Source organism: Limanda limanda, chromosome 3 (genome assembly GCF_963576545.1).
Source record: "Limanda limanda chromosome 3, fLimLim1.1, whole genome shotgun sequence".
Lineage (NCBI taxonomy): Eukaryota > Metazoa > Chordata > Actinopteri > Pleuronectiformes > Pleuronectidae > Limanda > Limanda limanda.
This window is the reverse complement of record NC_083638.1, coordinates 22,286,000-22,313,890: the sequence shown is the minus strand read 5'-3', so window position 1 is coordinate 22,313,890 and position 27,891 is coordinate 22,286,000. Positions and strand designations below refer to the sequence as shown.

General features: G+C 40.7%; 2 protein-coding genes across 3 annotated transcripts; one reads left to right on the top strand and one right to left on the bottom strand.

Moving 5' to 3' along the window:
- marveld3 (MARVEL domain containing 3) lies at window positions 1-3,228 on the bottom strand. The gene is made up of 4 exons (XM_061068470.1): window positions 3,137-3,228; window positions 1,867-2,130; window positions 1,583-1,680; window positions 1-831 (listed from the first exon to the last, which is right to left on the bottom strand). The coding sequence occupies exons 2-4, from the start codon at window positions 2,121-2,123 to the stop codon at window positions 221-223; spliced, it is 966 nt and encodes a 321-aa protein (XP_060924453.1). The 5' UTR covers window positions 2,124-2,130; window positions 3,137-3,228; the 3' UTR covers window positions 1-220.
- A 1,084-nt stretch (window positions 3,229-4,312) lies between these two features.
- Window positions 4,313-27,891, top strand: usp10 (ubiquitin specific peptidase 10). 2 transcript variants are annotated; one of them, XM_061068187.1, is made up of 15 exons: window positions 4,313-4,544; window positions 13,293-13,361; window positions 13,798-13,843; window positions 14,251-14,310; window positions 16,601-17,812; window positions 20,202-20,293; window positions 21,024-21,133; window positions 21,218-21,276; window positions 21,528-21,631; window positions 22,009-22,108; window positions 22,378-22,558; window positions 23,617-23,782; window positions 24,458-24,602; window positions 25,447-25,512; window positions 25,859-27,891. In XM_061068187.1, the coding sequence occupies exons 1-15, from the start codon at window positions 4,524-4,526 to the stop codon at window positions 26,044-26,046; spliced, it is 2,619 nt and encodes an 872-aa protein (XP_060924170.1). In that variant the 5' UTR covers window positions 4,313-4,523; the 3' UTR covers window positions 26,047-27,891. The 2 variants fall into 2 exon arrangements, with proteins under 2 accessions (XP_060924170.1, XP_060924169.1); XM_061068186.1 differs by having other exon boundaries at window positions 16,598-17,812.

Below are 27,891 nucleotides of genomic sequence, written 5' to 3'. Positions count from 1 at the left end.
CACAGAAAAGACATTATAAACATGTATAGAAACTGGTTAAGAGGTAAAAAATGAAAAAGTTTTCACTCTTATAAAAATGTAACAATTCAAAGTATAAAAAAGTGGATAAAAAGTGGATACTGCAAGTGAAGACCTAATATGATAAAACCTAATACTGTTTCTTCTCGCAGGGATTCTTTCTCAATCCCACTGCCGCCATATGTCGAGGAGAAAAGGCAGCTTAAAAACGATCGTCCTCATTTGTCCTTTGCTTCTTTAGCTCTCGCACTGACCTGAAAGCTCTGATAGCTAACACCGCACCAAAGATGAACACAAACACCCCCACCACCCCGAAGAGTCCTCCTGCGATGTCTGCCCCGTGGAACTTGCACTCAAAGCCCTTGTGCCCTTTGCTCTTGTACATTTGCTCCCTCTCCGTACAGATGGGATTATTGTAGGTTTCCTGCAGCTTAATGAAGTAGAAGGCCAGGGCAGGGATGTAGCCCAGGCCGATCAGGAAGTTCAGCAGAGCCTCCCCCAGCAGCACAGGCGGAAAGCGGTAAGGGACTCGGAAAATCCCCAGGCCCAGCATGATGCAGGCGTAGACCATCAGACACCCGCCGCAGGCCATGGTGAAGACGTACGGAGGCAGCTTGAGCTGATGGAACAGCCGGTCCAGCTCCTTCACCCGGTCTGCGTCAGCCCCGGTGAAGGCATTGGCTCCACCAAAGTGGTAATAGTAGACGCCGCCCAGGCTGGCCAGGTCCCGGTAACCCCCGTTGTTGCTGTGTGAAACCCCAGCACAGATGACGAGGAGCAGATTCACAAACACCTCCATAAGCTGACACAGACCTGGAGGCAGGATCAAAATGATACAGACGAGAATGTAGAGCTGAAACGATGAGTCAATTTATTTAGAGAATTTCAAATATTCAAAATAAATTAGTAGCGTTTTTTTCTGATAAGCGGATTTGCTGCATATTTGTCATAAAAAATGTAGTCCAAGAAAGAAGGATGAATCTGATGCTTTTTTAAACTGTTTTCTGTCATTTTAAATACAAAATAATTATACATCAAAAATCGTTTTCCCATTCCAGCATTTGAAAAGCTCATAGTAGTAAGCTACTTTATTACCACTGCCAAGGAGATTATGTTTTCACCCCTTTGCACTTGTTTGTTGGTTTGTTTGGTCGTAAGCAAGGTTACACAATAAACTGGAACTGGATCAGGGGGATCATTTGTTTGGTGTTTTCCCAGGGAATAATTCGTGGTTCTTGATTTTGAAATAATATTTAGAGGACTGATGTCTGTCAATGTGTAAATGTTGGTGCAGCTCAATTGAATTTGAGGGGACTGTTTGGGTGTTGGTGGAGGTACAGTATGTGCTTTGTGAAGGTCAGTGCTCCATTCTGACTCGCCGCTCGCTCTGCGCTTCTGAGGAACTTTTAGTGGGTGATGATTTAAAAAAGGGAAAAATAACATGAAATGTATTATTGACTGTTAAATATATTCAGGGGCCCTTGTGACAAATTCTAGAAATTTACTGTGAAGCTTTGATTGCACTTAACATTTCACAGAAGGACCCTGTGATAAACATACTTGCCTCTACTGGTTAAGATGTATTTCAGATTGTAAAGAGCTCGTCTGTGTTGTGGCTCATAACTCTCCTCTTCAGAGTGAGGCACTGGTGTCTCTCTGTACCTGTAAAAAACAATACAGTTTGTTTTCAGTGAGTTAGAATCAGTTCTACCTCTGCAAAACATCTAATTTCACATATAATACAAATAAGCACGTTAGATAGCCCTGCCCCAGGTGCCCTTCGGTTTGTGTGGAAAGATATTACAGCGAGTGCTGGTCGTTGTTTACAGAGAGCATTAGGTCCCTTACAGTGTGGAGGGTGTTTCACGGCCGTGGCTGTGGTCCCTGTAAGCAGGTGGCTCCTTGTGAGGGGCAGATGTCATGTCCCTCTGCCTGTTTTGTTGGGGCCTCCTGTCACCAGCAGAGCCTCTGTTGTCCGTGTCTCTGGGCTTCTGGTTGCGACCTCTGTCACCGGAGGGAGGGTGATGGTCTCCATCGTGCGAGTGGTCCCTCTCCCTGCTCCTGTACTCATCGCTCCTCTGCTTGTGTCTCCCCCTCTCTGGCATCTTCTGCCTACAAAAGAAGATGTGGACATGAATCCTCTTACAGACTAATAGATTAAGTGGATTGTTGGCTTATGCCTCTGTTGCTGCCACCGTGGACAGTAAAGATGCATTAAGGGTTAATTAATGGAGATGAACGGCTGGGTTAGGTGAAGGTCCAAACACAGAGGTTTCTCCATTACCTCCCCCAAGGTCTGTACGATTTCACCCCTGTGCATTTGCTAGCTAGTTTGTTTGTATGCAAGACTTCAAAAAAACAGTTGGACAGATTTCCACCAAACATGGAGGACAGATACAGTATGGCCCAGAGGTGAACCCTGAATAAACCTGAAAATCAGGCTTATTTAGGGAACTGCCATATGAGTGTGTGAAATTTGGTGGAGCTTGGTTGGATCTAAGGGGACTGTTGGTTCTTGGTTGAGGAATGCATTACACTGAGAGCCAATAAGAATGGGAAAGTGGTTAGAATGATTTGGGGCCCAAATGCAGAAGAAGGACATAATGACAGTAATTATTCAGATTCAGGGTCCAGATAAAAGACAACAAACCTACATAGAATAAAATAAATACAAAGGAACAAAAAACACTTAAATAAACATAAATAGACTATATCCATGTCTATGTGTCAATCCAAAGCTTAGATCAGTAGCATGACTGTGTTAAACCATATATTTGATAAGACCAAGCTTATTTAAATTTTCAGATTTGGGATATATTTAAACGACTCCTGCAGCCACAAACATTTCACTCGCACTAGACCACCGAGGTCTCTTAAGTCAGTCAGAGTCTCCAGTTTGTACACGCTTGCTTTCATAGTTATACATCTGATCATATAAAGTAACAAATCAAAACAGTCGTTAACGTGATGTCATGTGAACGCTGGAGCCCAAAGGATTGTCCACATGAAACAGTCGGATCTCCCCTCTCACAAAGTTCCTCCGTGTGTTTCAATGTTTCACCTGAAAGTGAAAGAGTCGAAGGCTCTTGGAGAAGAGGAATAAATCATAAGTTCTTACTGTGAGAGTCTCTCCGCGATCCGGTCTTGTTTACGTTCACACACCGAGAAAGTAACAAACCAGTTTATCACACTTCCGGTTTCATATTTCCTCCTGCAGTCACCCACCTGTTCTGTGCCACGCCCACTAGTTATCACCTGGGAATTAAACTTTACTTTCTGCAGGTTATTGTTCCACTTTATACTATCATAAAGTTAATGAAATACATGAACCATGTTTATGTTAAGCCACGGATTATAAACCCGTTATTGTGTTTTTTTATTATTGGTGACTGAATAAAACCCGACATCTTTAAATCCACTGCTCTGTTCATACTGCAGTGTAGAGTGCTGACAGGGAGCGTCTCGAAATGTCAATAGAAACCGGAAAGAGTATAAAAAATGTTGGCCGCAGTCACATTCAACTTCCAAAAACAAAAAATTTGGCGAATCATGCCTCAACCCGGACGTGAACGCACACAGCGCACGCGGTCACGCTCGTGAAGCTGGTGGTAAAAGTCATATTTGGTGTTTCCGGTCTGGAATTCACAATTCAAAATAAATGTGTCTTTGAAGTGTGACCGTTTGATGTTTGTCCCTCCAGTGACGATATGGGCCATGTGTTCATTCGGTCGATGTATTCATCAAATTCTAAAATTCAATCAATGACCAAGGAGTGTAGTGAAATAATCATTTCATCTAAAGACCTTAAATGGTTGGAGCCACACTGTACCTTACTTCAGGAACCCACCCATGATTTATCGAATGGTAATTATTACTGACAATAGGATCTTTACTTTCCTGTAAAATTATTTGCAATATTTGCTGTCATAGCCTCAGGACTCAAGTGCACTGGACTTACTATCAAATGGCTTGACCTGGTTTAACAAAATGTGTTTTGGGAGAATATGACTTATCCAAAACTATTTTAACTGTTATGATGGGCCAGTTAGTGTATGATTAATAATATAATTATTATATAACAGTAAACATTAGTAAAATACTGACAGGGAACCTTTCTTCCAGTTTCAATACTTGATTAATTCTGACCCACAGTAAATTACAGGAGAGGAATTCTCTGGGGGGGGGAGGAAAGAGACCTTTATTGTGAAATCCGGGGGCGAACCCTGACCGGAAGTGTTTGTGGGTCGTGTCGGTGCTACAAGCGACGGCGCGCTGCTCTGCTAGCAGGAGGAAGATGGCAGGCAGACATGGCGCTGACGGCCCGGCGAGCGGCGTGAAGTGCTGATGCGGTACACGGAGCAGACTCTCGACCTGCAGGACCCCGTTGGAACGATGACGATGGCGTCGAAGTAGGACACGTTTCGTGACTGTCACCGCAGAGCCACGACACCTTCCCGGGGGAGTTTTCGTCTTGTCAGCGGAGGAGAGGGAACCTCACCGGGAGCATGGCTTCTCACAGTAACCAGGTAGCTAAGCTAGCAGGCTAACGTTAGCCTGCCACACAGCCCCTGCAGCACGCCGCGTAGCGTGCCTTCAACATTCACACACAAATCACCGACACATTATTGTCGCACACACGTCAGCCCCGCGGTGTTAAATGTGACGTGTCGCTCCTCGTGTCATTGAACACGTCAGGACGGAAAAGTGCTTGCTAATGCCCCCCCCTTAAGCCTCATTGAAACGGCAGCAGCATGGCAGCTAACAGGCCCTCGGTCCCTCCATTCAAATGGGCCAGCGGTAGCTTCTGCTGCAGCTCGTCGGGACTCGACTGCTCCGTTTCGCTGAAAGACACGAAGCTTGAGTCAAAGTCTGCGACTCGTCGGTGCCGAATGCTACAAGTGTCATGTGTAGTTTCCCAGAGAAAAGGACCCACGAAACTGCTGCGTGTAGTGCATGGCCCACCTGCTCAGCCAGTGCTGCGACGGGCCTCCGCCAGCGCACGTCTCCACAGCTGCTGGTCCCTGGGTATCTGGGCAGTCAGGAGCCGTAATGGCGAGTTCGTTGAGTGTTTTGCGTTTAATTATTTGCAGTTTGATGTCTCGGATGCTACGTTTCCCTGCTGGTCCTGTAGCCGCTAGCAAGCTAACAGCTCTGCACAGGTGGTGTGGCTGCACATTGCAGTCAGCCCGCTAGCTGGTTAGCTGAACAGAAATGCGACAGGAGGCCTTCGGTTCACAGCGATCATTTCTTTAATATGGGAACTACCAGAAACACGGGGGAGCTTGCACGCTGCTGGGCGGGGGTGTGGGGCCACATACCCGGGACCTGTGAGGCCGAAGCTGCCGGTAGCTTAGCCAGCTCGGTGTTATATGGGAGGAAGTTAGCTGTCATGTGGGAAGGCCCATTTTGAAGTCTAGCTGTGCATGCAGGGACACACCAGGCCTGGGCTTTCTGGTCGTTCACCGAATGAAACGTAAACAAATCTCCACATTATTTAAATTGAAAACAATCCTCAGATTGCATCCTTTAAACGCAGCTGGCAGTTCCTGAGCCAACGTCGCTAACGACTGTACAAACCTGACAAAAGACTTTACTGTGCATGCTTTCACACTTCCTGTTCGTACTAATGAATGAACAACACGTGTTCCAACTTTATGTTGAAACATTGTCTACCATGATGCTAGTTTATTGTCATGTTCTCTTTAAATATGCAGAGGATAAGTGGACAATAGATTTTCGACTTAGTCAAATGTAACCAGGGACAGAAAGCACTGCTCATCACAGTGGAACTCTGTCAACTCTGCCTAATTTCCTCAGACAACCACATTTCGACCCCTATCAACTGTTCTGTTGGGTGTGATTGTTCCTGTTGGCAACGTTTTTTCTAGTAAAATGCTGTCTAAATATTAATATTTAAATGAAAGTGTTCATGTCACATTTATTTACTCTGTCAGAAGATACCAATATATCAGCAAGTGGAGTTTAATTTATGAATAGCATTAAGAGCGATTTGACGACCACCCTCAAATGAATGATAAGCTGTTAAACAGGTGGAGCAGCCAAAATATCAGAGGCAGAACAAGACAGAAGGCCTGCCATTTATTTGAGAGAATATTTATTTGAATTTAGCCAAACTGATCATTCTGGAAATTCTGTAACGGATCTGCAGCAGCAAATAAAGCTTCTGTCTAACAAATAGAAAATTCGAAAACATGTTAATATTCTACATATGGTAATCTATCCTGCTCGTCCATGATCTTTCCTCTTTTAAACAAGTCTGTTTACATTGTCATCTATAAAGCAAGGCTGGGCCACAGTTTGAGATGATTGCAGACAAATTACTTTTTAAAAAATGCTTAAAATAGCGTTGTGTTACAATTAGAAATATAGAAAAACTGCAATTCAGTTGTTTAGTGTGAACAGTTATGAAACAGTGTCAGTAATATGTGATTAATCACCGTCGATGCAGATGTCACCATGGACGTGGATATTTGCCAACGTTGTCGAAGCCAACAAAAAGACTTAGTTTTCCTAGTCTCATTTATGCTCATTGGTTAGTTCAGGCATTTGCATTAGATTATGTCCTTTGTATATGCTCTTCCAAAAAACTTTAAATCCCATAGGGACCATACTTTGCCCTCAAATTACATCTTTATTACATAACAAATGTTGTGTATATACTTCAACTCACCAGTCTACAGATGTGGTGTAAGCAGGAAACATCCATGGCAGATCAAACTTACTGATAACAGTCTGATCTACTCTGCTCTGATCAAAAATGCAGTCAAACATAAGTTTCAGTCCAAACCACATCAGCTGTGTTTATTGTAGTGATGATGAACTCTGCTGTTGTGATATCCACCTTATTTTTGTTATGCTATTTTCCTGCAAAGCATAATTCTGAGTGAGATAGTAATATTCACCACCATTCTTGGGAATACTACAAAACCTAATATGCACAAACAAATCCAACACTTGTTCAAGTTGCTCAAAGTTTTCTGCTTAGTCATGGCCAAATGCTTACTGAATGAAAATGCACCAGAAGCAAAGCTACAAATGGCATTACCTTACTCCTCTATATGGTCTCACCTACAGACCAATTTTCCAACTTTTCTATACAACAACACAAGTACTTGGGATGTCACGAGAACCAATACTCCGTTACTTAGTCGAAGCCAAAATTCTGAAAAACTCAGGATACTCTTTTGTCTTTTTTCTCCTTTCTTTTTCCTTTACAGCACAGCATACCGACCTTGTGCTGCAGGACGGTTGTCGCCGGTGCTTCGGCATCGGGGCAGTTGCCCATGTCTACATGCTTTGGGGTTATTCTGCAGTTTAAGTGTGATACAGGAAGTAGAATATCCATTTATATAGCTCTAATGTCCCAGGAATGCAGATGGTGCATTGTTGGAGTGGCCGTCCTCAGGAAGTGCATCTGATCAAAAACATATAAAAGTTAAAACAACCAACCCTTTTATTTTATATTCTGCCATGTTGATTTGACATCTCTCTGTGTCCGCTGACCACCATCAATTTAAAGTGTCGCAAACCTCAACTCTGCACTTATAAACAGAACAATACACAGTTGGCTTGCTATAATTCACGGATAGACAGATGACTGTTTTGGAAGAGTGGTGGAACATGTGTTGTACAGTTGCCATCTTTGTCGTTATGGAATATTGAATTTAGGATTGTAAAAGTGGTTTTGTCTCCTCCTTTGTAACCTCTCTGGAAAAGCAAAAATGGTTCTTACAGATTCTGTAATTTGGCACTAAAACATAATGGCACTAATCTTTATTCTGATATTGATATAAAAAAGTGGCAAAATGAACATGCTTCGTCATGGGCTAAAAGGCACGTTTGAATAACTTTAAATCTTAATAATTGATAACTTAGATGGTTGTTTTGTGGCCTATTTATAATTTGGGAAACACTGACATCAATAAATGGTGTTGCCACCTTGTTGAATTTTTTTTTTGGTTTGATAGCACCTGTCTTTAAGCAGATACATGACAATAACTCCTTTCTTCCATTGTCATACTCCATATGTCACGCTTATTAATCACTGAGTTAACCTATTACTTCATCACTCTAATATGCAGGACCAGGTATGCTCCAGGGATTCATTGAAAGCTGGTCGGACCTTATTGGTGCTGAAGCATTATCAAGCTCAGCCAAGTTTTCCATTAATAACGCTGCATGCCAATTTAAGGGAATGAGCACAGTAGTGCTGGCTGTAACCTCAGTCATGGTAATGATTTAATGATTGCTGCCAGTGAACAATAATTTAAGAGTTGTCTGGTTAACTTAATCATATTTTTAAACACCCCTCAGGTATATATTGTGTAGTCTCTAGGAACAGAATATGCATTTGAACATACTGAATCTGTAATTGTGGAGAAGATTTGGGGGCTAGAAGCCTTCTGGTGTCTGCTCCTTGTTTGAACAATCCCCTTTGAACAGGCTTTGGCTTCCTGTTCGCAAAGCTAAAGAGTTGGAATGCATCGGCTATCACCTTTAATTTGTGTATTCATATGATATTATAGAGAATTTGTGATGGCATTTCTCACTATTTTCAGACCAAACAACCAATCAATGATAGAGAAAATTAGCATCGATAGGAAAAAAAACATGTTAAAGTGCTCCACCTCAACCAACTACAACAGTAAAATCCTGCTTTTGACAATACTTTAAATTCAGGTCTTTAACTTGTAGTGGTCTAGTGGACAACTATCGGTCTGGTATTAGTCATTTTACTTAAGTAAAGGATGTGAATACATACTTTTACAACCCAATTTATAATATTACTGCAGCCAAGCTATCTGTTATGTTAGGCCCTTCCTCTATCCCTGTTGTGTGTGTGGTGTCGTCACTTAACTGTGTGGAAATCATACAGATGGCTAATTTGTTGTAATCCTCAGTCCAAACAAACAGCAAGGGAAGCTTAGTGTGGTACGTGTGGCACGCCTGCAGAAAGAAGCAAAGAGACATTCTTTCTGTTGTGATTGTATTAGCTGTCCTGAGGCCATTGGATTATGGCTGGCTGTTTGTCGCTTGTAGTGCCATTTCAGCACTGTGGGCCCTCGCGTGGGGCCTCGTTTGCAAAGAGTTACATGTGCTTGAGTTGCACTTTCTTTTCTCTGTGCCCTCCCCTTTCACGTCCCTCTGTTTATTGCACTGAGAGGATTAACGGCATGGCTAGTGAGTTCATTGCACCTTTTCTCGGTGGCTTTGTTTTCCATGCTCATGTGGACACTTGGGGGCACCACGGGTGTTTCCCCTGAAGCTCCAGAGGTCATGTGACAGGGTTGTAGCACAATTGCACAATTAATAAGATATAATAATGTTTATTTGTAACTATATATCTACTTCATAAATATAAGAGTAATGAGAACTCAGGGTAGAGGGATATTGCATTCGAGTCATTTGTTTAATTAAATATGTGTAGCACATTGTGCAATTCTTCCCCCCCTGCTATTAATTATACAGTCAGTGGCTGGGTATTGGCTTGTTGGCACTCTGATAATTAGGGTTTGACACACAGACAACTGAGTGGTAATTGACGTGTGTACATTGACAGTTCACCCAATCGGTACGAGCACTTAACTCGACATTATTAATGCGCAGTGCGGGGGAAAAGCCTGATGTGAGCCTGAGCCCACAATTTAATCAAATGGTTTGTTTTATTTTTAGCCACATGTTAATATTCCATCCGGGCTGTAGGTCACTTCTGCCTCAAACTGTATTTATTAGTGATGTCCTGATCAAGTTTTTAGGTCCTGATGCAAACCAGAGTCCGTTTGCTATTTAGTAACTCTACTACTGCTGATACTTGGCCCTATCAGATATTCTGAGGTTAATTAAACATTGACACATTGAAATAACTCTGCTGGGGAGAAGTACATTTGTAAGAGCTTCTTGAGCCAAATACTCAAGATTATGGTCCAAAAATATACATTTTATAACTTTGAATGAATGATACGTTATGAAAATATCCTTTAGATGAATTCCCACACTGACAGCCACATGACTCATCCCACAAAAAGGTGTGTAACTCTAAATTAGTTGGAACTGAAGAATCGGTTCACCCGGGGTTGTACATTAATGTTATAGTTCGGTGGTGCTCGTCTCTTAAACAATATTTAACAAACTTCCCAGAGAGACAAACAGGAGTCAAGTTAATTGGTGACAGCAGATGACGAACCGTAACGTTTGTTGTTGTAACCAGCAGCAGCAACTTGGAACCGACTAAAAATGAGAAACCGCAGCTGAGTGTTGATTTGCTCATGATTAGCATTTGAGCTCATCCTATCTATGTATCTTACCAATCAGTTTTTGAGCTAGAAGTCACTCACTGCTGAGGCCAAGTAATATTTCAGTTTGAATTGTAACACTTTTATGAAGTAAAAATGCTGAATTGAAAATACTGCACTCAAAACCTCATGAATCATGATTCCAGAGGTGTGAGGTCAGTTTAGTTCACTGGTCATTCTCATGGCTAGTTGTGTGATTTTGAAAAAATCAGTGGGAAGAAAGTGTGACCCTTCTGAAAATCGCTTTTCTGGCAGAAGTAACCTCTAACAAGTGCTTCCATTAGCTGCAGATCAGGAGAAATTTTGCACCATTCCTCTTTGTAAAACTTCAATTGCGACATATTCCTATGACCGTTGTCTTGAGGTCATTCTGCAGAACTTCTGCAGATTTACTTCCATGTTTAGCATAATTGTCCTGCTGCAACACCCAACTTCTGCGGTTCAGCTGGCGAGATGCCACCCTGACATTATTTTGTAAGATACTGTGTTAAACTAGGGAATTTATCTTCTCCATGATAATATTGTTCAGGCCCAGATATACTTGGGAATTTATCTTCCCATTGATAATATTGTTCAGCACCAGAGGAGTAAAAGCTGCTGCAAATCATGATGCTCGCTCGATTGTGCTGCACTGTTGAAGTCATGTGGTGGGCAGCATTTCCCTTTGACACCGTACTTGTGGCTACTGATTAATATCCAAAGTTTTTGAAATGACTTGGGGACCATTTCCAAATTCCCTGATCTCTTCCACGAGGCTTGCTTGATTTTAGCAGATCCTTCTTTGGAATAGCAAACTCTAGCTGTATTTATATTTCTTAAACGCATCCACATCAACAAGTTAAAGCGAATGCTCCCGCTCACCGAGTTTGGCTTGGAATGGTATAATAGAAAGAGACCGAAATTACCATTTCTACAGCAGGTGTTAAACCTGCTCAGGATGCCTCTGGGTAATGGGCTTATAGTTTCCGTATCTGAGCAGCCAGCTGACCAGTCAGAGCAATGTATGGTGTGAGACAAATACTATTTATTTTAGAAATTACAACCTGTTAACATTTTCTAGTAGCCCACCAAATATCAAAATTCTGAACTTTTAAATGACGAAAATATGGGAACTTTTAGACCAATCCAGTGGGTTCCCTTTTTCTTATTTTCATGCATCTTGGAGAAATGTATCAGTGTTTAATGTGTAAGCCAACAGCCACCAATGCTGTTATCTTAAATAATTGATTCATCATTTAATTATTAACTATTTACTGATCCATATTTCCAGCTGACATAAGGAGGTTGAAGATAGCAGAGGTTCTGTCTGGATCCATGTAGAGTTTAAAAATCACATCAAATGTCTCTGCTCTGTTGGCTTTTTCCTCCCGTCAAAAAAGTGTGACGTTAAAACAATACAAACACCTGCTTTAGATTGTTTTGAAGATGACGTTTGTGTTTTGTTTTGTTTGCCTCTAAAACCCACCTCAGTTAAGAGAAAACAGTCAAGGAATCAAATCTGATCTGTTTGTGTTCATGGTTCATGTGTAATGCTGCATGACTCATCGTTTCATGTTGTGCTTTACCTAGGGCTGGGCGATTTTTCGATCCCGATTCGGGATCGCGATAAAATTTTGATCGATTTCGATTATCTCCTCGTGACATGTATTCGATCTCACGTGGCAAAAGTAAGCGCAACAGTGTCGGAGTCTGCCGGCTGCAGTCTGCAGGCAGGACACGACACGCCCCCTTGCCATCATGAGAGCTGCTGCAGTTGCGAGAGAGAACAAGAGAGAACGAAGTTGGAAAAAGGAGAAAAAATGAGTGAAACTGAAGTCGGGGACAGCGAAAATAATGCCGAATGTGAGAGCGACATCACTACATCACCCGGAACCGAAGACATTGTCGAAAAAAAGCGTAACGCGACGTCAGTTGTGTGGACGTGGTTTGGATACGGCTAAAAGGACGAGGAGCAGACGAAGCCGGTCTGCAAAATATGCCGGCGGTCGGTACCAGCCAGGACGGGAAACACCACAAACCTTTTCAGTCACCTGAGACGGCACCATCCCAGTGATTACACAGAGAGTTGGACTCTGCGGGCTCAAGTTTGCACGACACCAAACAAAGAGACAGGCAAGACCACTAGTCTCCCGTTGCTAACATAGCATCGCTAACGTTAGCGATGCTATGTTAGCAAAACAACAGTCCATCCAGTCGTGTTTTGCAGCCATTGCCCCATATGAAAACAATCGAAGCGGGGAAAAAATATAACGAGCGCTATTACTTATTGCTTAGCTACAGATATGATGCCCCTGAGCACAGTGGAGAGGGACGGCTTCAGGAAACTGATCAAAAACTACATATCGTGATAAGAATCGAGATCGATCAATATGGAAAAACATATCGTGATAACATTTTTTCCCATATCGCCCAGCCCTAGCTTTACCTTTGTACATCCTACCATGGCTGTCTTGACAGAGCGATTGCTGACCCCTTTAGTTACTGAATCAGTGTTGAAGACAGCTCGAAATAATAAGATTATACTAATTTGAAAGAAAAGACAAAAAGGTTGTCAGTGAGTGTTAATATTGTGGGGATGGTCACAAATGCATATGTATCTAAAAGTGTAAATATTGTGGCGATGGTCACAAATGCATATGTATGTGAAAGTGTAAACATTTATTGCTTCTGAAGGAAACTGTAGTAGGCCAGATAATTGAAATTGAGTTGGCGGTGCTTCAATGTGGCCAAGAACCTATTCAAATAGATCCTGTGGACGAAATGAGCCATTGGATCTTAATCTGTTATCAATACTGTGGTGTGTTCAATGCCAGGTCTGAACTGGGTGCGTGACTTGTATATGAATTTTGCTTAACATGTTCTTTTATATTTATGTGATGATGGGTAATTTAGGATTACTTTAGAATTTTGCATCATGGCCAGATTTTGATTACTAACTGTTGCATTGATTTCTTCCCTCAGTACATCTTCGGGGAGTTCAGCCCTGACGAGATCAATCAGTTTTTTGTGACACCCCGATGTTACGTTGAGGTAAGAAAATGGAGCCTAGTCATTTGCTTTAATAGACCATTATAGTTACTTATACCCAAAAAGTTATGTTACACCCTGCTGTTAAAAATATAGAAATAGCCCATTTTTAATATTGTTGGGTCTTTGTCACGCACTGATAACATTTATAATTCAGATGGGCATTGTGACATTTTTAAGTTTTAGAGTTGACTGTCGGGTCCACCACAAGGACTTCCTGTTAAAGATGTTTGAAACCTTCAGACTTAGGGATCCAAAAAATCTCACAGAAATCAGATAAAACAATTATATTCTGCTTATGCCCTCAAATATTGGTCAAATGAGGGTGATTTTTATTTATATATTTTTCTATAAAAACTTCTGGTAATTATTATACTAGTTGAATTTCTAAATGTCTGGTGGGGTTTTTCTTCTAATTTGTAATTATTTTTTTCCTCAGCTTCCTCCGTTCAACGACAAAATCCAGTGCGTCAGTCAGACTTCTGGTATGTACACTCCATTTACACTCCATTAGTAGATTGTGTGTTTTTATATTTCTATTCATCAAAATTCCCTGCCGGATGTCAGGAGCTGACTATTATACCATGCTCTTAGTTTATATCACTGTAGGTCTTTAAGTTGTAAGCTTGAAGCCCAGGCTGACCTGACCTGATTAGCTGGCAGAGCAATGCTTTTCATTTGATTATATTTATAGATACAGTTGTAAAACATATTACAGATCTTGGTAGATCTTGAGTAATAACTTAATGATTGAAAACAATACGTTTCTGCACCATTTTTATTCTTTAGATTTTGAGCCACCATATGAAAAATGTAATAGCAGGCACCTATTTGAAATGGTTCTCGTTTGCACATGATATTTGCCTTACCTTGATTTGTATTGATTATTTAGGAAGTTACTGCACTCCTGCTGTACCTTATATTATGGAGTCTATGGGACTGCAGGTTTGCGGTGAGTTGAGGAGTCCGACACCCTGTGGTTTGACTAGCTTTTGTACGTTTGCTGTAAACCTCAAATCCAGGTTTCCAAAACTGGTGGCTTTTCTAAACCTTGCGCCTGTATTCTTTCTCTTGCCTGTTGGTAAAATCTGTAGAGCTTTGCATGCTCAAGATACTGTTAAGTATCTTTTCTTCTCTTGCATACAATGCATTTTCACCACTGAAGGGTTGAATTAAAATCTGATTGAAGTTCAATATCATTTAACAGTCAAATTGCTAGGTACAGTGATGGTTTTTCTGTGATTGCTAACATGTTTGTATTTATCCTTAAATTGTAATGATTTTTACTGCAAATGCATTTTACAGTCATGAAGTGTGATTCCAATAACACTAACAGAAGATCTTCTAATCACAGTAGAGGAAGTAACTGCTGTTTTCATACTTTCTTAACTCCTCCAGAAAATCAGGGTTTACAGTTTGGTGACCTGTGTCATAATGAAAGACTTGGTTGATTTTTCTGATTTGCTCTTACTAATGTTTCATGATTTTCACCTTTTCACTTTGCATCTCTCACTGCAGTTATTTCTATTTAAGCTGCTACACAACAAACAGTAACGAATGAATTAAATTTGATTTGTTTTGTGCGTAACTGAAAAAAGGTTAAGAAATTATAGTTCCTTTTAGCAGGCCTCTAAAATAATGTTCCAATCAGGTTTTGGGGGCGGATGATCACTGATCGTTCAAAGTAGTATCAGCCAATACCGATAACAGTGTCTATGGCTCTGTTTGCGCCTCATTAACATGCGTATTGGGTGATCAAAGACCAGTTATGATCTGATTTCTCTTCTTACTCTATATGCAAATAAACACTTCAGGGCTGAATCCTACTCAGAATTCCTACATTGTCAGTAAATGTCCATTATCACTGTCAAGTTGTTAGTGTTTTATATATTTTTTTCAATTCAGTGCCACATTAAACCTGTGTCAGTGTTGCATGGTTCACCTGCAGGAGTGAAACTCTATTGGATTCTATTTCTGAACTGTATGAGCAGGACACACACTTTCTGTGACTGTGTAGAAATCTGATGTTTTCACATCCCAGATAGATGACAGAGAAAGGCATTAATACCAGAGAGAAAATGTGAGTCCTGTTCGCAACGCAGTCACAGTTGTGTGTCCTGCCAGGCTGTGACAGGCTCTCACCCCGGAGTCACACTCAGCAGACTGCAGTAGAGGCGGTTAACAACCCGATCAGACAGACCCCTCATGATAGTTTCCCCCGCTCTATATGCCAATAAACGCGTACATCACCCAGTTTGCAACGATAAAATGTGTTTTTAAAAAGACTGCTGCAACATTACTTAGCCAAAACACTGGGACAAACACAAGCAAATGTTTTTTACAGTAGGAAAAAATAAATAACTTGATGTATAACATTTGCTGAATTTCAAAGAACGCTCAAATAATAAAGAATTAGTGGTAGACCATGTTTCACAAAGTTAATTAAGTTTCTCTTCTCTCAACAACTCTAAAAGTACATAATTATAAAGGGAGTCTGGTGCTATTGCGAAACACAAACACCTGAAAGCAGACACCTGAAAACTGTCAGACCGGCGAAGCCCACAATGCAGCCCCTTTCGTTTTAATCCATACTGCGCATGTGCAACACTCAACAAAGATGAGAAGAGAAGCAAGATCAGCTCTGGGGAAAAACTTAAAACTAGTCTAGCTGAGTTAGAATACAAATGTATTAACTGAAAAAAGATGAGTGAGCAAGCTCAATTACTTCTCACCTCTGTTGAATGTTGCACTTTGAGTGACGGCTGCTTGTTATGCTTCCTGATCTGCGTTTATAGAGATCGACAATCAAATTAATAAGAGGAAATTTCGTCAGATACCTATCAGTGGCTGATCAATTGGATAAAATCAGAGCAGTTACAAAAATAAAGTCCAGGTCCACATTTAACGCATATTTCAAGTCTGGTCATTTAATAGCTGGCTGCTACTTGGTAGGCAAATACAAATTTCATTATAAAAGCAGGTCATAAAATTTCTATTAACTACCTCAACCCTGTGCTAAATTGGAAATACTATTGTTGAATCACCCCACTTTTGTTTTTACTGCTGTGACTGCAAGCTCCTAAGATTCTTGTTGAGTGATGGATTATTTGTTCAGAAATAACAATTCAATCCAAACTCTTCAGTCGTCAGTTACGAACAATGTTTTTGATTGAAGTATGATTTAATGTGCTGTATTTAGAGGCAAAACTTTGATTCTAATTTTGAAATGTCATCTGCAGCAGAAGACTATCAGCGCATTGAGTTTGGCGTTGATGAGGTGATGGATTCCAAGCCTATTGGGGTGAACGATCCTTTATTCAAGGTTTCGAGCACCCTCAATCCCCAGGCTCCAGAGTTCATCCTGGGCTGCCAGTCGGCCCAGAAAGCCCAACAGACAGCTTCTCCGGAAGCAGACATCCCCGATGAAACCGACTTCAACTCCTTGGATGGCCTTGACTCTGAGGCCTCGGCCATGGACAATCAGGCCTGCCAGGACATGGACCCTGGCGGCCTGGGACAGCGAGAGAAGAAGAAAAAGAAAAAGCGACCGCCGGGGTACTACAGCTACCTGGACCCATTAACTGGCAACATCAGCACCACAGGAGATGGGCCGCCTATGACAGGACTGGTAAACGGACATGCGCTCGGTGGCCCCCACCACAGTGCTGAGGATGTGGACGGTAAGGCATTGTTAGGGGCTGAACTTTCCACCCCTGGACCTGTCTCCATGGCAACAGCTGCTGTGGCTGCAGCCAAGTTTCCCCCCTCATCCACTGCCAATCAGAGGACTTGTGATAGCCCTGATGACTCTTCTTTGGACTTAACAAGTGGAGCTGCCTCTTTATCAGATGGCAACAATGCAACTTCCTCCTGTTCATCCTCCTCTCAAAGCAGAGGGATGACAGAAGGACCGAGGACTGCAGATCAGCAGCCAGATCATTTGGCTCCACAGAGCCCTGAACTTTCAGATACTCCACACAGCCCCTGCTCCAAATCACCTCTTCCTGCTTCAACTGCTGTGGCCACCCCCTCTGTCGCCACTTCCATTACGACTACTGAACTGGAGGAAAGCGAGGTAGCAGATAGTGGGGTGGCCAATGGGCTAGCGGAAAGTGAAACTCCCATCACTGCAGATGGACATAAAGAAGACTCTGAGAGTGGGGAGCAGACTCTGCCGATCTCCCCAGACTCTGCTGCACAGCCGGTAGTGACAGACCAGGCCCAGTCGCCTGTGGTTCCAGCTGCACCCACTGCCAACCTCCCCAAGTCCTGGGCTAGCCTCTTCCACAACTCTAAGCCTCTGCCTGGTGGCCCTCAGGCCTTTGTGGAGGTAAAGAATGTTGTGGAGGCTGTGTCTCCCATCCTCGCTACACCAGAGGAGCCCGAGAAAGTTGGGGACATCAAAGCTGGCCCTGTCCATGTATCAGAGGATCCCATGGCCCCTAAACTTGCAGGTATTAAATATAGATGTTAATTTTATGTTTAGAAACAACCCATTACATAGTTTTCATGTTCTAGCTTAAAAAAGAGATGTGCATTGCTGCTAAAGTCTCTTCTAGTCCACTTGATGGCAGTATTGAGTCAACTGCTCTGTTCCTAATCCTTGTTTTCCTGAGTATAAGTTTTTAAACATTTGATGTTTGAAGAAGTAAGTGGCCAAACTTCATATTCTGCTACTGATTACCTTATATCCTGTATTTAATTGAATTAAGCCGCTTAAATTGCTCGATAACACCTTATTACATGTAGAATACAGTATATAAATACAGATATGATGTTTTATGTTCAAGAAATTAAAAAAAAAAAACGAACACTAGATGGTGATATTACATCCAGAATAGCTGTTGAATAGTAAGTCATTAGTCACAGTTGTGTTATTCATTTTATCTCACAACCCACCACCAGTAAAAGTAGTAAGAGAATACGTTGTGAGGACAGATTGTGCTCCTCAGAGAGCTGAAGGACAGGTGGGTGGTTTCTGGACTCTTTTATTATTTTGTTAGAAGGATCTTTGAGAACGTACACTTGTCCTTGTGTGATGTTAAGAAAGAGACTTACTATATGTTATGTGCAAATATATAATATGGTTAAGAAGGTAAGTGCCATAATTCCAGCTCCTGCTTAGATTCCTATTACATAGGATAGCCCTTCCCTTTCATAGCTGAAAAGTAAATAGAATTAGGCATTCAGATGTTAAAAGGGTAAAATAATACGTTGCACATACCCTGTTATTGATTCTTAGATATATGATAACCTGAATCAAGCAAAACACAGACTAATATATCTGCTGATAAAGACAGTTTTAAAGTTTTCTTAAGTGAAACTATCACGTGAGGTAAAAGAGGGGAAAATGATTTCTTGAAACATCTCATTGATTACGTTGGGTTAGAAAATAAACTGAGGCCAAACCATTGTGGATTGGCTTCATATATAGGGGGATCAGTTACAAACAGTTAAGTCTGATTTGAGATCACGTTGAAGATCATTATTTAATAGATACAAGATGCAAGTATTTTGCTGTCCCAACTCATTGTGAACTGCTTCTTCTGTCTCAAAGAAGTGTGTGCAGTGTTTTAGATTTATTTATTTAGATAAACCTGATAATGCTGCATGTATGAACATGCTTGAGTTATTGGGAACTTACCAGAGACCTCAATGGTTTCTGTCTACTCAAACACTTTGGGTCAAGTTCCACTTTGAATGCAAAACTTTTCAGTCAAATCTGCTCATATTCGACTACCCAGCACTTATCAGGCGTAACTAGAGATCCACATTGTTCATTTTTATGTTCCTTTCATTAAGAGGAACATTTTCCTTATGCATACTTATGAATTCCAAAAATCTCATGGCTGTATTTTCATATGCAGACATGTATTTATCGTGAAAGGCATCAGTCCCGATGTTTCTCTTAAAACCACCAGCACCGCTGAAAAGCACACGTGGGTCAAACTGATCCTACAGACTTAATATTTTCTATGGAGCAATTTGCAGCAAAACAACACTATACATCGTAATCAGCACTATATATTGCAGGCAGTATAAAATTTACCAAGTAAATGATTGTTTGCAAAGAGCCACTTTCAGATCCCACAGTTCTGTGATTCGACATGCATCATTCGGTACAGTCTTTAGTCTCTGTCACGACTTTGTCCTGAAAGAGGGATCTTTCATTCAGCATTACCCATTAGTCGTTCGTACTATAAATACTCAATACTTCTTTATTCTTTCTCGTTTAACTGATACACCAGGAATTGTTAAGTGAAATAAACGTTTAATAACTGGCCAGAGGGGAGGGTCATAATAAACAAAGCTACATACATTAAGACTGGTTGTTCCAGCATAAAGTAAGTTTAGTAATCACCCACCACTGATTGGGCTGTTCTAATAAAGCTTTGTCTTTTTGTAAAGCAATAGTTTTAGGTTCTGTGTAAGTACTGGGGGATTGAATGTGCTAATCTGTTTGTATTGACTAATGTATATGTAATTGTACATGTAGTTAAATCTTTGTTTTCAGTTTCCTGTCTTAAATAGCGATTGTGTAAATGTCCACGTTACCATGGGAGCTGTGTTTTAAATGACAGTCTCCCTTCCTAGGCGTGGTACAGCATCTTCTCCCTCTTTCTCAGAATGTCTCTTGTCTTGTTTAACAAGAGGCAGGGATTGGAGGAGAAACACTTGTCTTTGTTCAAAATGAAATTTATTCATGATTGTGGAACGAAAATCTGTATTGTAATATTCACCTCTATATCTCATTCAAAAAGTTTTACTGACATGGCTTGACATTGTTTGAAGTTGTTACACGGCTGCGTGTTTAAGACCATTTTGTGTGTTTTGAATCCCCAGAACTTATTGAGAATGTGAAGTTGATACATAAACCAGTGTCTTTGCAGCCGAGAGGACTGATCAACAGGGGCAACTGGTGCTATATCAATGCTGTATCCTTTCACTCCGACTTGTCTACCTACTTCTTTGAGTCCTTCTGACCTGTGTCTACACTTTTCTCTGGTTCACTGTTGGCTGCATGAATTGCTCTTAACGTGTTAAGTTAGGTGAAGTCAGGCTATTTTTAAAATAGTGTGCTATTTTGAAATACAGTTTGTCTTTGGCTGACACTTGATGAGAAGTGAGTTTTGACTGCCAGGAAAAGTCCTAGAATTACATTTTTCTTTTAAGGAAAGCTAAAAACATGTTATGAGTGACTAATCGTTTTTTTGGGCCGTTTCTTCGAAATTAAAGCTGAAATAGACTGTCAACTAATTTGATGGTCAAATAAATATTTCGGTAATTTTTTTAAGTTAAAAAGGCATCTGCTTATGTTTAGCTTTTTTAAATGATTTAAAGCTATTTCATATCGCAGTAAATCAGACAGCCCCTTGGACTGCAGAAAATATTGAGATCTATTTTCTGATATTTAATTGACAAGATCAATCAAGAAAATAATCTGCAGATAACACGATAATTAAAATAATCATTAGTTACAGTCCGAATGAAGACTGAGATTTCTCTTCTGTCTTTGAGAAGATAAAATAATTAAAATTACCAAACTTCAACATAGTTTCAACATAGCGGAACATATCAATCTATTTGTACCAGATAGGAAAGATACAAAGTGCCTGTTGTACTGCTTTTGCTGCACTGTTTTTCTCCCTGACTCTCAACACTCAGACCCTACAGGCCCTGATTGCATGTCCCCCCATGTATCACCTGATGAAGTCTATTCCTCTGCACAGTGAAACGCAGAGACCCTGTACCTCCACTCCCATGATGGACAACTTGTAAGTGCTGTCTCTGCAAGCTGCTCTCAAAGTGTTTAAGTGATTTTTACTTTAAAGTCATCATTGTTTCCTTGTCTCTGACAGTGTAAGGCTTGTGAATGAGTTCAACAACATGCCTGTGCCATCTAAAGCCAAACAGCAAGGTAAGACGGGTCAGATTATTTTTTAAACATTTCATGAGATATACTGACATACATTTAAAATAAAATAAATTGATTATGAACTGAATCAATAGCATTTTTCCCAGATCCTCTTCCCATTTTTGCCTAAATTGCAATGTTCTGCCCTGTAATTGTTACTGTTTTGTTTTTTGTCAAATATGATACAGAAGATGTTTAAAAAAGACACAGACATTTCCTTTCTTAATTTCATGTTGTGAAACTTGTGTCCTCAGCCGTTGGTGATAAGATCATGAAAGACGTCCGGCCTGGTGCAGCGTTTGAGCCCACTTACATTTACAGACTCCTCACACTCATCAAGTCCAGTCTCTCTGAGAAGGTAACTAATGCTGCCTCTGGATTTCATGTGTTACTCATTCACTTCAAAGCAGTGATTCAAGATTTGTTTGGACACTTCCTCTGGAACAGACAGTACTCGAAGAAACTGTTCTTGTTGTTTCCGTCTCAGATATTTACAACTCACCTGGAAGGCAGAAAGGAAGTTTGGGTTGTACATGCTGAGTCGATTCCAATTCAGTTTTAATGAATGAGATTACTAAAATCCTCAGAATGAGACGTTGGCATTTTTATACCTAATGAGACTTAATCTCATTTTGTCTCACTTGTAAAAAATGTCTTCCCTGTCTGTTGACCTCATTGACATTCATATGTGCACACGTTTTAATTGGTACTGATGTCCTAATGTGCTGCTCTCAGGGCCGACAAGAAGATGCAGAGGAGTATCTTGGCTTCACTCTCAACGGATTACACGAGGAGATGCTGGCATTGAGAAAACTATTATCGCCTCAGGAAGAGAGTAAGCATTTTTTTTTACCTCTTGTTTCCAAACTGTATCACAACTGAGATAAGGCCATTAAAGATGTCATTTGACTGAATGGAAACTATTCATACAATTGAGCTCCATATATTAGAGATGAATTCCACATCTGTGTCGATACAGTAAACTTTATGGATATGATGCAGATTATTCCTGTAAATATTGTTGTTTTTTTTCAAACTTTCAAACAGTTTTCAATATGTAGGTAATTTGATGTGATAAATCTTATATGTTTTTTTTCTCAACAGAAGCTTCAACACCCAACGGGCCTGAGTCACATGCACCTGTGGAGGTAAATGTTGCTGAAAAGGAGGAAGAAGGAAGCGAGGATGAGTGGGAGCAAGTTGGTCCCAGAAACAAGACGTCCATCACTCGCCAAGCTGACTTTGTCCGCACACCCATCACTGATATCTTCGGTGGTCACATCAGGTACATTGACAGGTTGTTGCAAACATTTGTTTCACAAACATTTTTCAAAGTGAAGTTAATAAAATCTATCGTAAAAGTGGATTTAGACTTTGGGTCACCACTGTATTTAGGGGAAAGAACCGTGATGGCTCTTGTTTTCTTGCACCCCTGGCATGGGATGCAGTCATTGTTTTTAACTTGCCTTGTTACGGAGCTTAAATATGGGATCTTCGTGTCGGGATTTCTTTTCTTTGTCTTTATGTTTTTCAGTCTGTAACTTGGAGTTTTTATGTGTTCTGCTGTCGTTGCCATGTCTCCCTTGGAAAAGCGCAATGTTCTCATCTCAAAAGGACATTCCTGGTTCAATAAGGGTTCTCACTAAGTTTTTGACCCCTGTTCTTGGTCATGGAGGATCAGTCTGCCACCATGTCCCACTTTTGTCCACCAAACACCAGAGTCCTGCAAAATAACAGCCACTGTGGGTCTGTTGTGGTCAGAAGTCTGGAAAGCAAGACATGGGGCACTCATCCACAAACAAAGGTCTTAGCTTTCAGACAAATTGGAAAGTTAAGAACCTGTGCGGGTGTAGCTTGCTTAAATAATATGCTCTGTGGTTCTGGCTTGGCACAGTCCTACTCTACACTGGTTGTACAGTGTCTTCAAGAATTATTTTTTTAGAAACGGTTGTGACCCGAGAGAATGGAATACAGGAGTGTGTGTTTACAGAGGGTAGTCTGTACACCCACTGAGTTTGGCTTTAACCTCTGGACTTCTTTGGGCACTCGTAAGAGTAATTGCTTTGTCTCAAGGAATCAGTGCAATCATTTGAAAGTTATTACTTATAGTTTTTTCCTGAAAATATCTTCCAGTTTTAATTTTAATTCCTCAGGAGCTGTTTGGATCACATACTTGCAGCAAAGAAATTTGTAAAAAATATAATTGTTTTGTAATTTCTCATTGACCCCATATTGAAATGTTTAAACGCAAACCTGCCTCAGTTGAAGATGGCCCTACAGTTCCTAGATGTCTAACTTGTATTTCCTGAGGAATTCTAACTGTGCGTTTTGTTTCTTTGTCAGATCTGTGGTCTATCAACAGAACTCTAAAGAGTCGGCCACTCTGCAGCCTTTCTTTACCCTTCAGCTGGACATCCAGTCAGAGAAGATCCGCACTGTCCAGGAGGCTCTAGAAACCTTGGTTGCAAGGGAGTCGGTCCAGGGCTACACTACTAAAACCAAGCAGGAGGTAAGAAAAAAAAATACTACTTATTAATACATTACAAAACATTTTCTAACATAAAATGTATTGGCTGTTTTTGTGTTCTTGTTGTTTTTTACTTTATTTATTGCGGGATAATTTCGGAGCACTCAACAGTCTTTGTGATGTTTTGTTGCTTGGCCTGTGTTCTGACAGTTGAAGATACAAATGAAGAGTAAAGTTGGCCACTTGTATTTGTTTAATTACCTTCACTTTTGTTAAATGTTGCTTTTGGTCTGAGAGCACAAGATTTAACCACTGTGGAAAATACATGACTGGAAACCGTACAGACAGTGAACATGAAGCTGGAACCAACTGGTGCATGCAACATCTGCTCTACAGCTGTGTAATGGACATCTTTGAAGTGTGTATTATGGTGACATTATTGTATCGTTCTCATCTTTATCATATTTAGAAACACTTAAGTTTGGTCCAGAGCCTGACACTTGTCCTTTGTCCTCATAAAAAGCCAGAGAACATAGTGATTCACGCGTCTCTTCTTTGGAAGGTTCAGCAAGCTGCTCTTGTAATACGAACAAAATGTTACCTTGTCGTCTTTACTTGTGTTTGTCTTTTCTGTGTTGTTGAGTAGAACTTTATGAGGCTTTTGTTAAAGTCTAGAGTTTCAAATAAACTTGTCTATCTCTCTGTCCTCATTACCAGATTGAGATCAGCCGAAGGGTGACCCTGGAAGAACTGCCCCCTGTGCTGGTTCTCCATCTGAAAAGATTCGTTTTTGAAAAGACTGGAGGCTGCCAGAAACTCATCAAGAACATCGATTACCCCGTTGACCTGGAAATCAGTAAAGGTACGGACCCACAATCTGAATGAAAGCCCACTTTATTTATATCATGTCAATAATTCTTGATAACACTATTGCATTTAAGACACAAGTAGTATTGTTTCCAATCGTCAGGACTGTAGCCTTGAAAAACTTTGAAAACATGCATTAAGAGGCGTCTTAAGTTACCTGTAAATATCTCAATCAATGAGTTTGCACATGAAAAGGTCACAGTCTGTACATTTTACACTGATTGCTCCCCAGAAAAAGACTTCTGATTTAATCTGGTTGCAAAATCATCTTGCTGATCGGATAATACTTTATTCATTCAAATGGAAAATTGGTTTACAGCATTTCAACAAGCATTAAACAAAAAATAAATACATGTAATAATGAAAAATCAGGTCACCAGGTACAATTACTGTAGAATAGCTGTAGACATCTGTGGAATTCAGAATGATTTATGATTACGATTCGGTGGTCCTAATTGTTTTTTCAAAAACAGACTTTTCATTAGACATGGTATGTATGGCCGCCTTAAATTAAATTCACATTATTGCATTGCAACATTTGATAAAACTGAATAGCATCAGAATTAAGCTGTGGCTGCAGTTATTCAACATGTACCATTTAAATGTGCTGGTACTTTCTCATTTGATAAAAGCTTTATTTAAATTCTACAAACTCAGAACCATGTCCTACTTATGATTGAGAAATCTGTGGTTGTAGCCTGCATCTGTATGAAGGCAGAATTCACTGAAGACCGACTTGTTGTGCAGCAAAAACATGATGCAACCCATTCTGTATTTAATTATAATTTAATACATGGATTAGATGGTCTTGGTCTTATAAATGTGTTTTTCCTTTACAGATCTCTTGTCCTCTGGAGTCCGGAGCAAAGTTGTGAAAGGCCAAAGAACTTACCGGCTCTTTGCAGGTGTGCTTGTGTTTTGCTATTAATGTTTTTAAGTCTCGTTGCTAAATTTTCCGCATCTACTCTCCAAAAAGATAATGGTGTTTAGAAGTTTACAGTAAGAATCTCCGTATCCATCTGTCTTAAATCTGAGCACATTCTTTCATTTGACACCAGGAAATACTCTGAGATCATAAAAAAGGGATTTTGGAATAAGTCTGGTTCAATTTAAGTTTTAGTGTCTGTTATTTTAGTACATTTACATTATATGCAAAACTTCAGGAAACAAATTTAAAGTAATGCATGAGTTATAACTAAAGTACCGTAAAACATTCCACATTAATCTCCTCCTCTCTCTCTACTCATCCAGTTGTCTATCACCATGGGAACAGTGCGACAGGCGGTCATTACACCACGGATGTCTTCCACATTGGTCTTAACGGCTGGCTGCGCATTGACGACCAGGCGGTGAAGGTCATCAACCAGTACCAGGTGGTGAAGCAGACTTCTGAGCGCACCGCCTACCTGCTGTACTACCGCCGCGTCGACCTGCTGTAGACACACACACACCTTCCCCCAACACACACACACACAAACACACACACACGCAAGAATACCCCAATGTATTGACAAACACACACACATGCATACAAGCTCAAAATGCACTCGTTGACAGTACAGTACATCTACACATGGACACGCACACCAAACCGATGAACAGGAACACTGCCCAACTTGTTCTCTTGCAAGATTTTCCTCCTCTTCCCTCCTGTTCCCTGCTTTCCTGAGAACCAGCTTTTCCAACACCCTTTTCCTCGTCTCCTTTTTCTTTTTGGAAGAAGAGAAACAAGCTGCATTCACAAAGATTTCCCTGTGACTGCTCTCTCTTCTCTGTGCACCACTGCTGTTTTTTTCTTTTTTTTTCTTTTCCTTTTTTGTTTTACTTCTAAAGCAGCAACGAAGGACTGTTGAATAGACAGGCGGGGCTGAGGTCACAGGTGATGAGCCGAGACTCACCTGACTGAGCCCGCAGCTTGGCTCAGATAGCAAACAGTGGACTCACTCGAACAGGAAGAACTATCTACCAAGTGGACTGCTGCGGTAATTTCTCTTGTTTGAATTACCTTTTTTTTTTTTTTTTTTTAAGGAAATGACCCTGAAACATCAGTGTTTGCCTTTTAGTAAAGGGAGAACTGTTGGCCTAAAGAATTTGCCTGTTTGAATTTTGCCCTCATGCATTGAAAAGGCCCGGCACCAGCATTATCACGCGTCTCTTTCCAAGGCCAGATTGTCGTCTTCGCTGCCACCAACACCAACAAGTCCTCCATTTCCTCACTTTTACGATGCTTTTAAATCCAGGTACTCGAGCCATCAGAAACGGGAAAGAAAAAGACGAGTGGTACACGAAATGTGTGATGAAAAGCTTCCTTGTCTGAGAGACCCTTGTTATGGTATCTGGGTTTAGGTTTAGAAAGACTTATCAAAAAAAAAAAAAAAAAGATTAATGCGCTTTAGAATTTAATAACAAATGAGCTTCTGTGCACAAAGTATAAACTGATTGATGATTATGATATGACAGGCAAATGCATATTTTGCAAATATTTAGACTAAAATGTATAAAAAAAAAACTAAAAATATAAAATCTAAGTGAGTGAAAACTTGTTTGCGTCCTGCACTAGTTTTCAGACTCAGTTCCTGCACTGAGAGATGGCAAGCAATCAAGAGAGATTCCACTGCAAAACCCGCCCTTGTTTACTTTGTACATTTCTTTCTTTATCCATTCTTTTTTCTTTTGTCTCGTCTAAAGGTTCCACCTGTGTAAAGGTGGCTTATCAGTGTAGTTCTGAGCCACATCTCCCCTCTGATCCCCAACTCAGCAGAAAGTGGGGGGCTGCCTTCGGTTCAACGTGTGATATTTTCTTTCATTTTTTTTATTTTTATTCCACTTAGTGTACGAGTCTCACCCAAAATCAGGCAGCAACAGCAAATCTAGCCTTTTTGACGAGTTCGGGGAATGTACCCCACACCTCCTGTATTTGACTCTTTTGTGGCTCAGCGTTTCCTCCCAGTCGAGTGAAACTGAGCGTTGAGGGGAAACGGGACTACACCTGTGCATAAAGACCCCCCCCGCCCCCCGGACATCCGCACAAAAGGAAATAGTGTTTGCTTTTGTTGAAGATAATGATTTTAGGATCTTTCATTGATAACAATGATTTTTATTTTGTTTGAGTTACTAAAAGCTGTCATATTTTCATTTTTTTTTTTGTCATTGATCATTTATTGGATGTCCCCTTGCTCTCGCTCCCTACAGAAAAATATGCTTGCATTTGAATTGGTGTTTGAAAAGAAATTTCACAGGCTAAAGCACAACAATGAATAAAATTGATAGTTCTTTGCTTGATA